Source organism: Pseudoliparis swirei, chromosome 24 (assembly GCF_029220125.1).
Source record: "Pseudoliparis swirei isolate HS2019 ecotype Mariana Trench chromosome 24, NWPU_hadal_v1, whole genome shotgun sequence".
Taxonomy (NCBI): domain Eukaryota; kingdom Metazoa; phylum Chordata; class Actinopteri; order Perciformes; family Liparidae; genus Pseudoliparis; species Pseudoliparis swirei.
The window spans coordinates 29,885,988-29,898,487 of record NC_079411.1 but is presented as its reverse complement, the minus strand read 5'-3'; the positions used below and the strand labels follow the sequence as shown (position 1 = coordinate 29,898,487).

At 45.3% G+C, this 12,500-nt stretch overlaps 1 protein-coding gene across 1 annotated transcript in view; it reads left to right on the top strand.

Annotated features, from left to right (window-relative positions):
- doc2d (double C2-like domains, delta) overlaps window positions 1-12,500 on the top strand; it is a gene marked incomplete at its 5' end in the record, with an annotated part of 31,045 nt that overhangs the window by 11,511 nt on the left and 7,034 nt on the right. The window contains 3 exons of the mRNA XM_056409621.1: window positions 6,615-6,741; window positions 7,046-7,102; window positions 9,828-9,952. Of these exons, the coding sequence (XP_056265596.1) occupies window positions 6,615-6,741; window positions 7,046-7,102; window positions 9,828-9,952 (309 nt within the window). The remainder of the gene's footprint in view (window positions 1-6,614; window positions 6,742-7,045; window positions 7,103-9,827; window positions 9,953-12,500) is intronic.

The following is a 12,500-nucleotide window of genomic DNA, read 5'->3' as shown; positions in this document are numbered from 1 at the left end:
TGTGTGTATGTTTGTGTGTGTGTGTGTTTTATTATGTTTTATCATGTTTTATAATGTTTACCTTCGCATTGAAAATGCCGGAAGGTTATGTTTTGATCGCCGTGTATTTATTTATTTATTTATTTATTTATTTGTATGCGTGTTATTCGCAAAACTCAAAAAGTATTGAACAGAATCGCATGCAATTTGGTGGGATGATTGTTTATTATCCGGGGACCAGTTGATTAGATTTTGGGATCGATCGGGTCAAAGGTCAAGGTCAAAGGTCATGAACAGTTCAAAATCTTTCGCAGAACTCAAAATGTATTGAACCGAATTGCATGAAATTTGGTGAGATGATTGTTTATTATCCGGGGACCAGTTGATTAGATTGTGGGATCGATCGGGTCAAAGGTCAAGGTCAAAGGTCATGAACAGGTCAAATCTTCTTGAATCACATGGAATTTGGTGGGATGATTGGTTATTATCCGGGGACCATTTGATTAGATTTTGGGATCAATTGGGTCAAAGGTCAAGGTCAAGGTCATGGAAAGGTCAACATCTTTTTTTTACCATAGCACAATACATTTGTGTCCAATTGGCATGCAACTAATGCCAAAATGTTCATAATTCAATGCCCAATCTTGTGATATGCGAAGGTATGCGCTCTACCGAGTGCCCATTCTAGTTTATTATGTTTTATCATGTTTTATTATGTTTTATTATATTTACCTTTGCATTGAAAATGCCGGAAGGTTATGTTTTGATCGCCGTGTATTTATTTATTTATTTATTTATTTGTATGCGTGTTATTCGCAAAACTCAAAAAGTATTGAACCGAATCGCATGAAATTTGGTGGGATGATTGTTTATTATCCGGGGACCAGTTGATTAGATTTTGGGATCGATCGGGTCAAAGGTCAAGGTCAAAGGTCATGAACAGGTCAAAATCTTTCGCAGAACTCAAAAAGTATTGAACCGAATCGCATGAAATTTAGTGGGATGATTGTTTATTATCCGGGGACCAGTTGATTAGATTTTGGGATCGATCGGGTCAAAGGTCAAGGTCAAGGTCATGAAAAGGTCAACCTATTCTTGAATCGCATGAAATTTGGTGGGATGATTGGTTATTATCCGGGGACCATTTGATTACATTTTGGGATCGATCGGGTCAAAGGTCAAGGTCATGGATAGGTCAAAATTGTCTTTTTACCATAGCACGGTCAATTTTTATCCAATTAGCATGCAACTAATGCCAACATGTGCATAATTCAATGCCCAATCTTGTGATATGCGAAGGTATGCGCTCTACCGAGTGCCCATTCTAGTTTATTATATTTTATCATGTTTACCTTCGCATTGAAAATGCCGGAAGGTTATGTTTTGATCGCCGTGTATTTATTTATTTATTTCTATGCGTGTTATTCGCAAAACTCAAAAAGTATTGAACCGAATCGCATGAAATTTGGTGGGATGATTGTTTATTATCCGGGGACCAGTTGATTAGATTTTGGGATCGATCGGGTCAAAGGTCAAATGTCATCAACAGGTCAAAATCTTTCGCAGAACTCAAAAAGTATTGAACCGAATCGCATGAAATTTGGTGGGATGATTGTTTATTATCCGGGGACCAGTTGATTAGATTTTGCGATCAATTGGGTCAAAGGTCAAGGTCATGGAAAGGTCAAACTCTTTTTTTACCGTAGCACGATACATTTTTGTCCAATTGGCATGCAACTAATGGCAAAATGTTCATAATTCAATGCCCAATCTTGTGATATGCGAAGGTATGCGCTCTACCGAGTGCCCATTCTAGTTTATCATGTTTTATTATGTTTTATCATGTTTTATTATGTTTTATCATGTTTTATTATGTTTTATTATATTTTATTATATTTTATCATGTTTACCTTCGCATTGAAAATGCCAGAAGGTTATGTTTTGATCACCGTGTATTTATTTATTTATTTATTTGTATGCGTGTTATTCGCAAAACTCAAAAAGTATTGAACCGAATCGCATGCAATTTGGTGGGATGATTGATTATTATCCGGGGACCAGTTGATTAGATTTTGGGATCGATCGGGTCAAAGGTCAAGGTCAAAGGTCATGAACAGGTCAAAATGTTCTTGAATCGCATGAAATTTGGTGGGATGATTGGTTATTATCCGGGGACCATTTGATTAGATTTTGGGATCAATCGGGTCAAAGGTCAAGGTCATGGAAAGGTCAAACTCTTTTTTTACCATAGCACGATAAATTTTTGTCCAATTGGCATGCAACTAATGCCAAAATGTTCATAATTCAATGCCCAATCTTGTGATATGCGAAGGTATGCGCTCTACCGAGTGCCCATTCTAGTTTATCATGTTTTATTATGTTTTATCATGTTTTATTATGTTTTATTATATTTTATTATATTTTATCATGTTTACCTTTGCATTGAAAATGCCAGAAGGTTATGTTTTGATCGCCGTGTATTTATTTATTTATTTGTATGCGTGTTATTCGCAAAACTCAAAAAGTATTGAACCGAATCGCATGCAATTAGGTGGGATGATTGATTATTATCCGGGGACCAATTGATTAGATTTTGGGATCGATCGGGTCAAAGGTCAAGGTCAAAGGTCATGAACAGGTCAAAATCTTTCGCAGAACTCAAAAAGTATTGAACCGAATCGCATGAAATTTGGTGGGATGATTGTTTATTATCCAGGGACCAGTTGATTAGATGTTGGGATCGATCGGGTCAAAGGTCAACGTCAAAGGTCATGAACAGGTCAAATTATTTCGCAGAACTCAAAAAGTATTGAACCGAATCGCATGAAATTTGGTGGGATGATTGTTTATTATCCGGGGACCAGTTTATTAGATTTTGGGATCGATCGGGTCAAAGGTCAAGGTCAAAGATCATGAACAGGTCAAATCTTCTTGAATCACATGAAATTTGGTGGGATGATTGGTTATTATCCGGGGACCATTTGATTAGATTTTGGGATCAATTGGGTCAAAGGTCAAAGTCAAGGTCATGGAAAGGTCAACATCTTTTTTTTACCATAGCACGATACATTTTTGTCCAATTGGCATGCAACTAATGCCAAAATGTTCATAATTCAATGCCCAATCTTGTGATATGCAAAGGTATGCGCTCTACCGAGTGCCCGTTCTAGTTTATCATGTTTTATTATGTTTTATTATATTTTATTATATTTTATCATGTTTTATCATGTTTTATTATATTTTATCATGTTTTATCATGTTTTATTATATTTTATTATATTTGATCATGTTTTATTATATTTTATTATGTTTTATTATTTTTTATCATGTTTTATTATATTGTATCATGTTTTATTATATTTCATCATGTTTTATCATGTTTTATTATATTTTATCATGTTTTATTATATTTTATTATGTTTTATTATTTTGTGTCATGTTTTATTATGTTTTATCATGTTTTATTATGTTTTATCATGTTTTATTATGTTTTATTATTTTTTATCATGTTTTATTATGTTTTATTATTTTTTATCATGTTTTATTATATTTTATTATGTTTTATTATATTTTATTATATTTTATCATGTTTTATCATGTTTTATTATGTTTTATTATGTTTTATTATGTTTCATTATGTTTTATCATATCCGCCTCTATAGATGCCAGATGACATTGTGTTTTAAAACCAGTAGTCCGTAAACAGACGTCCCACCGGCTCCTCGGTTCTCTCCATTCACAGAGCGTCCTGAATGGAGGAGCTTGGCAGCGCCGGCAGAGCAGCTGCTTCTCAGGCTGGAGGACGCCACGGCCACAAGGCGTGGGCGAGAGAGAGAGAGAGAGGTGTATAGGAGAGAGGTGGAGGATGGAGAGGAGGCTCTGCTCAGAGACTCTATGTGAGGCTCTATGTGTCCAGAGGAGACTCGATAGAGGAGGCTCTATGTGTCCAGAGGAGACTCTATGTGTCCAGAGGAGACTCTATAGAGGAGACTCTATGTGTCCAGAGGAGACTCTATAGAGGAGACTCTATGTGTCCAGAGGAGACTCGATAGAAGAGACTCTATGTGTCCAGAGGAGACTCTATGTGCTCAGAGACTCTATGTGAGGCTCTATGTGTCTAGAAGAGACTCGATAGAGAAGGCTCTATAGAGGAGGCTCTATGTGAGGCTCTATGTGTCCAGAGAAGGCTCTATAGAGGAGGCTCTATGTGAGGCTCTATGTGTCCAGAGAAGGCTCTATAGAGGAGGCTCTATAGAGGAGGCTCTATGTGAGGCTCTATGTGTCCAGAGAATGCTCTATAGAGGAGGCTCTATAGAGGAGGCTCTATGTGTCCAGAGGAGACTCTATAGAGGAGGCTCTATATGAGGCTATATGTGTCCAGAGGAGACTCTATGTGTCCAGAGGAGACTCTATGTGTATAGAGGAGACTCTATAGAGGAGGCTCTATGTGAGGCTCTATGTGTCCAAAGGAGGCTCTATAGAGGAGGCTCTATGTGTCCAGAGGAGGCTCTATGTGTCCAGAGGAGGCTCTATAGAGGAGGCTCTATGTGAGGCTCTATGTGTCCAGAGGAGGCTCTATAGAGGTAGCTCTATAGAGGAGGCTCTATGTGAGGCTCTATGTGTCCAGAGGAGGCTCTATAGAGGAGGCTCTATGTGTCCAGAGAAGGCTCTATAGAGGAGGCTCTATGTGAGGCTCTATGTGTCCACAGGAGGCTCTATAGAGGAGGCTCTATGTGAGGCTCTATGTGTCCAGAGGAGGCTCTATAGAGGTAGCTCTATAGAGGAGGCTCTATGTGAGGCTCTATGTGTCCAGAGGAGGCTCTATAGAGGAGGCTCTATGTGAGGCTCTATGTGTCCAGAGGAGGCTCTATAGAGGAGGCTCTATGTGAGGCTCTATGTGTCCAGAGGAGGCTCTATAGAGGAGGCTCTATGTGAGGCTCTATGTGTCCAGAGGAGGCTCTATAGAGGAGGCTCTATGTGAGGCTCTATGTGTCCTGAGGAGACTCTATAGAGGAGGCTCTATGTGACCAGAGGAGGCTCTATAGAGGAGGCTCTATGTGAGGCTCTATGTGTCCAGAGGAGGCTCTATGTGTCCAGAGGAGGCTCTATGTGAGGCTCTATGTGTCCAGAGGAGGCTCTATAGAGGAGGCTCTATGTGAGGCTCTATGTGTCCAGAGGAGACTCTATAGAGGAGGCTCTATGTGAGGCTCTATGTGTCCAGAGGAGGCTCTATGTGAGGCTCTATGTGTCCAGAGGAGGCTCTATGTGAGGCTCTATGTGTCCAGAGGAGACTCTATAGAGGAGGCTCTATGTGAGGCTCTATGTGTCCAGAGGAGGCTCTATGTGAGGCTCTATGTGTCCAGAGGAGGCTCTATAGAGGAGGCTCTATGTGAGGCTCTATGTGTCCAGAGGAGGCTCTATGTGAGGCTCTATGTGTCCAGAGGAGGCTCTATAGAGGAGGCTCTATGTGAGGCTCTATGTGTCCAGAGGAGGCTCTATGTGAGGCTCTATGTGTCCAGAGGAGGCTCTATAGAGGAGGCTCTATGTGAGGCTCTATGTGTCCAGAGGAGGCTCTAAGTGTTTTTACATGTTCTCCTCACTCGTCTCTGCTTGACGATGTTTTATTGAGGCTCAGTGTTCTCCTCTTCGATAGAGCAGAGATGAATGCGTGTTGTAGAGCGGCCTGTCAATCGTTACGCCGCCAAGAGAATCCTGAATAATAAATGTAAAGATGAATGAGTTCAGCTCAGAACATCAAAGCTTCGCGAACGGATTCTTTCCTCTTCCTCTTCCTCTTCCTCATTTCATTCAACAAAACAACATCAACACACGATGGAGACTCTTGTCTTTTAGTACACATTGTTGTAATATATATATTTTATATATATATATATATATTAAAATATATTAAATATATCTTTTATTTATATATATAAATATAAATATATATATATTTTATATAAATATTTTGTATATATATCATTTTATATATATATCTTTTATATATTAAAAAAATTATATATATATATTATAAATATAAAAATATAGAAAATATATATATGTTTTATATATATATATATATTTGTATATTGCAATACATTTTCCAGTTACGCCCTGAAGAGCAAACTTCAATCCTAAATGTCAGAATCATCTTGATTGGCCTTCTTTGTGAACTCATACATGTAATTACAATATAACAGGATGAATATAAAAAAAGACATTAAAGACAACAGAATATCAACATGTATGTACGATATAACAACAGTAACAATGGAATGAGGAACGTGGTGAATGTGACACAGTGAGTGCAGAGCCTTCTCAGTCCTGAATGTGTTCATCTCATCTCCTCCTGGAGTCTCTTTGCTCTCCCTCGTGTCATAACTCCTCTGATGGAATAACAGCCGAGCGGCAGAGCGGCGAGGAGCTGCTGGAATGCTCCACGCTCCTCGGCCGCTCATCAATTCCTTCTCATCCTCGAGCTTCACGGGAACGCCGCTCCGCTGCAGCCGGAGGAGGCCGGGTTCAACATGTCGATGAGCAACGAGCATCACGTCTGGAACTGACTCACCCTCTGTGTGCGCGTGTGTGTGTGTGTGCGTGTGCGTGTGCGTGTGCGTGTGGTGTGGTGTGTGTAGGCTGTGTGTGTGTGACATGGACAGACTCGGACGCAATGAATTCATCGGCGAGGTGAGAGTCGCTCTGAAGAAACTGAAGGAGGGCGAGAACAAGCGCTACAACATGGGCCTGGAGAGGACTGCACAGGTGGGCTCACCCTGTGTGTGTGTGTGTACGTGTGTGTGTGTGTGTGTGTGTGTGACCATGCACATAAAGGAAATGGGTTTCATATTTATATATATATATATTATATATATATACTGTATTTATATTTATATTTATATGTATTTATATGTATTTATATATGCACATAAACCAAATGGCTTTCTGTGTATTTCTGTATATATATGAAGATGTTGACGTGTGCCTGGAGTCTGTCTTTCCATTTAAAACAGTGTTTTATAATGTGTCCTCGCTCTATTACCCATCATGCACCTCTTTCTCATTCCAGAATAAAGAAGGTAACAATCCGATGGTGGAGCAGGGAGCGGTGGTGACGGAGGAGGAGGTAAAACTATCATCATCTCCATCATCATCATCATCATCATCATCATCATCATCATCATCATCATCATCATCATCGTCATCATCATCATCATCATCACGACCTTCCTGCAGCGGCCTGTAGCCTCTAGCTCATTGTAGCGGCCTCCAGCCCTGTAGCTCCTCTAGCTCCCTGTAGCTCCTCTAGCTCCCTGTAGCTCCTCTAGCTCCTCTAGCTCCCTGTAGCTCCTCTAGCTCCTCTAGCTCCCTGTAGCTCCTCTAGCTCCCTGTAGCTCCTCTAGCTCCATGTAGCTCCTCTAGCTCCCTGTAGCTCCTCTAGCTCCCTGTAGCTCCTCTAGCTCCTCTAGCTCCCTGTAGCTCCTCTAGCTCCATGTAGCTCCTCTAGCTCCTCTAGCTCCCTGTAGCTCCTCTAGCTCCTCTAGCTCCCTGTAGCTCCTCTAGCTCCTCTAGCTCCCTGTAGCTCCTCTAGCTGCCTGTAGCTCCTCTAGCTCCATGTAGCTCCTCTAGCTCCATGTAGCTCCTCTAGCTCCCTGTAGCTCCTCTAGCTCCATGTAGCTCCTCTAGCTCCTCTAGCTCCTCTAGCTCCTCTAGCTGCCTGTAGCTCCTCTAGCTCCATGTAGCTCCTCTAGCTCCCTGTAGCTCCTCTAGCTCCATGTAGCTCCTCTAGCTCCCTGTAGCTCCTCTAGCTCCATGTAGCTCCTCTAGCTCCCTGTAGCTCCTCTAGCTCCTCTAGCTCCTCTAGCTCCATGTAGCTCCTCTAGCTCCCTGTAGCTCCTCTAGCTCCTCTAGCTGCCTCTAGCTCCTCTAGCTGCCTGTAGCTCCTCTAGCTCCATGTAGCTCCTCTAGCTGCTCTAGCTCCATGTAGCTCCTCTAGCTCCATGTAGCTCCTCTAGCTCCATGTAGCTCCTCTAGCTCCATGTAGCTCCTCTAGCTCCCTGTAGCTCCTCTAGCTCCATGTAGCTCCTAGCTCCTCTAGCTCCTCTAGCTCCCTGTAGCTCCTCTAGCTCCCTGTAGCTCCTCTAGCTCCCTGTAGCTCCTCTAGCTCCCTGTAGCTCCTCTAGCTCCATGTAGCTCCTCTAGCTCCCTGTAGCTCCTCTAGCTCCATGTAGCTCCTCTAGCTCCCTGTAGCTCCTCTAGCTCCATGTAGCTCCCTGTAGCTGCTCTGGATCTCTTCACACAGAGCAGTGCGTCCTCTCTTCACACAGGGAGATTATGTGTGTTTTTAATGGCTGTATGTTTGAGGCGTGATCTCTGGCCGTGTCCAGGAGGAGGTTCCCTCAGGAGGACAGCAGCGTGCCGTGGTCACCGGCGGCGTGTGATGGTCTTTGGAGGCGGCGGCTAGCGGCTTCTGCTCTCCGATTGGACTCAGATTAAAAGTCATTTGCTTGTCTCAGCCTTTAATCACACGCTTCATTTTAAATCCCCGGCTGCTCGTTGGGGAGAGAACTCATGACTCCAGACCTGAGGTCCTGAACGTGTGGCAGATCAAATGAAAAGGATTCCATGATCGTCATCTTCATGTTCTGTTTGCTTTGAGTGAAACGCTGTTCAACCAATGAGGAGGGAGGCCAGGGTTCCTCCCTGTGGCCCCTCACTGTGTCTCACCTGAGGCCCCTCACTGTGTCTCACCTGTGGTCCCTCACTGTGTCTCCCCTGTGGCCCCTCACTGTGTCTCACATGTGGTCCCTCACTGTGTCTCACCTGAGGCCCCTCACTGTGTCTCACCTGTGGTCCCTCACTGTGTCTCCCCTGTGGCCCCTCACTGTGTCTCACATGTGGTCCCTCACTGTGTCTCACCTGAGGCCCCTCACTGTGTCTCCCCTGTGGTCCCTCCCTGTGTCTCCCCTGTGGTCCCTCCCTGTGTCTCACATGTGGCCCCTCACTGTGTCTCACCTGAGGCCCCTCACTGTGTCTCACCTGTGGCCCCTCACTGTTTCTCACCTGAGGCCCCTCACTGTGTCTCACCTGTGGTCCCTCACTGTGTCTCACCTGTGGCCCCTCACTGTGTCTCACCTGAGGCCCCTCACTGTGTCTCACCTGAGGCCCCTCACTGTGTCTCACCTGAGGCCCCTCACTGTGTCTCACCTGTGGCCCCTCACTGTGTCTCACCTGAGGCCCCTCACTGTGTCTCACCTGTGGCCCCTCACTGTGTCTCACCTGAGGCCCCTCACTGTGTCTCACCTGTGGCCCCTCACTGTGTCTCACCTGTGGCCCCTCACTGTGTCTCCCCTGTGGCCCCTCACTGTGTCTCCCCTGAGGCCCCTCACTGTGTCTCCCCTGAGGCCCCTCACTGTGTCTCCCCTGTGGCCCCCCTCACTGTGTCTCCCCTGAGGCCCCTCACTGTGTCTCACCTGTGGCCCCTCACTGTGTCTCACCTGAGGCCCCTCACTGTGTCTCACCTGAGGCCCCTCACTGTGTCTCACCTGAGGCCCCTCACTGTGTCTCCCCTGTGGTCCCTCACTGTGTCTCCCCTGTGGTCCCTCACTGTGTCTCACCTGTGGTCCCTCCCTGTGTCTCCCCTGTGGTCCCTCCCTGTGTCTCACCTGTGGCCCCTCACTGTGTCTCCCCTGTGGCCCCTGTGTCCTCAGCGTGGACGCATCCTGGTGTCTCACCTGTGGCCCCTCACTGTGTCTCCCCTGTGGCCCCTCACTGTGTCTCCCCTGAGGCCCCTCACTGTGTCTCCCCTGAGGCCCCTCACTGTGTCTCCCCTGTGGCCCCTGTGTCCTCAGCGTGGACGCATCCTGGTGTCTCTGTGCTACGACACGGAGAAGGGCTGCCTGCAGGTCGGCATCATCCGCTGCGCCCATCTGGCGGCGATGGACTCCAACGGCTACTCAGACCCCTTCGTCAAGATGTGAGTCGTGCTTCACGGTCACCATCAAGACAGGTTTCAGAGGACGCTCACATGCAGAAACATGCAGTAACATGCAGCTCACATGCAGTAACATGCAGAAACATGCAGTAACATGCAGAAACATGCAGTAACATGCAGTAACATGCAGAAACATGCTGCTAACATGCAGAAACATGCAGTAACATGCAGTAACATGCAGCTAACATGCAGTAACATGCAGAAACATGCAGTAACATGCAGCTCACATGTAGCTCACATGCAGAAACATGCAGTAACATGCAGAAACATGCAGCTCACATGCAGAAACATGCAGTAACATGCAGCTCACATGCAGAAACATGCAGTAACATGCAGTAACATGCAGCTCACATGCAGAAACATGCAGTAACATGCAGTAACATGCAGCTCACATGCAGAAACATGCAGTAACATGCAGCTCACATGCAGAAACATGCAGTAACATGCAGCTCACATGCAGAAACATGCAGTAACATGCAGAAACATGCAGTAACATGCAGTAACATGCAGCTCACATGCAGAAACATGCAGTAACATGCAGTAACATGCAGCTCACATGCAGAAACATGCAGTAACATGCAGCTCACATGCAGAAACATGCAGTAACATGCAGCTCACATGCAGAAACATGCAGTAACATGCAGAAACATGCAGTAACATGCAGCTCACATGCAGAAACATGCAGTAACATGCAGTAACATGCAGCTAACATGCAGTAACATGCAGCTCACATGTAGCTCACATGCAGAAACATGCAGTAACATGCTGCTCACATGTAGCTCACATGCAGAAACATGCAGTAACATGCAGCTCACATGCAGAAACATGCAGTAACATGCAGCTCACATGCAGTAACATGCAGCTCACATGTAGCTCACATGTAGAAACATGCAGTAACATGCAGAAACATGCAGCTAACATGTAGCTCACATGTAGAAACATGCAGAAACATGCAGCTAACATGTAGCTCACATGCAGAAACATGCAGCTAACATGTAGCTCACATGCAGAAACATGCAGAAACATGCAGCTAACATGTAGCTCACATGCAGTAACATGCTGCTAACATGCAGCTAACATGTAGTAACATGTAGCTCACATGCAGAAACATGCAGCTAACATGTAGCTCACATGCAGTAACATGCTGCTAACATGCAGCTAACATGCAGCTAACATGTAGTAACATGCAGCTAACATGTAGCTCACATGTAGAAACATGCAGAAACATGCAGCTAACATGTAGCTCACATGCAGAAACATGCAGAAACATGCAGTAACATGTAGCTCACATGCAGAAACATGCAGCTAACATGTAGCTCACATGCAGTAACATGCTGCTAACATGCAGCTAACACGTAGTAACATGTAGCTCACACGCAGCTAACACGCAGCTAACATGCAGCTAACATGCAGCTCACATGTAGCTCACACGTAGCTCGCATGTAGCTCGCATGTAGCGCACATGGAGCTAACATGTAGCTCACACGTAGCTCCCATGCAGCTGACTGTACTTCTCCGAAGTCACGTGAACAGGTAGAGCCCTAGTGGTGCTCAAGCTCCTCCCCTTTTGCCCTGGATGACTAAAGGGCCCTTTATGCTGGAGCCACTTTTTCCATTCATCGGATTTAAGAATAAAAGTTACTCTCTCTGTCATCAAGTCCCTCCAAATGTGTTTTAATATCCGACGGGGCATTTATTTGAGTTATTGTGAGAATTTCGCCCCGACATGCTCCTCGGCGCTCGCGAGCCCCCCCCCCCTCCCTCCTCCTCCACTTCCTCCTCCGCGCAGTGCTCCTCGCGCCACCAAACGGCTGCACCTCCTTCTCCTCTGACCCGCAGCCTCAGACACACAGGTCATGACGTGTTTGTCCCCTGACGTTGTTTTGTGATAAATCAACCACAACATTACGCTGCTGAAAACATGACGTCACGACTGGTCCGACGTTTCCTAAACAAATAAACAAACAAAAACTCACGAAATCCGTGATTTCAAAGCCTCGTCCAGCTGTTTACTGACGTTAGTTATGTTAAGAGAATAGAGAGAGAGAGAGAGAAGAGTCCTCAAGAGCAGTGGTCCTCAAACTAAGGAGCTCACTGACACCGCAGCCGAAACAAAGCACTTCACAGAGCGGCGAGAGTCGGCAGGATATGATCATTTATTTAGTGAAGACCTCCAGTGTGTAATGTTAGAGTTATGAGCCCATAAAGCTCTGGATGTTCCCACTCGGTGGTCGTCAGACGCCGTGTTCATCCAGTCGTCAAACACATAACGCCTTTGTTGTCAGTCCGTTGGGAGTCAGCACATTTAAGAGCTGCAGCCGGTGTTTCAGGCCGAGAGGTGACCGTGCTGACCGATGACTCGTCTGAGTGAACAGAACACCGGCGTCTTCTCAAAAGCTGTTCATCACCGCTAAGTGCGTCCACTTTATCTCTTCTTTATTGACCCCGCCGGACATCCACCGAGGGCCGGATGCTGAGCGTCACCAGCGAACACGGGGGCAGCGTCAGCTGGAACACGCGCTCCTCCGGA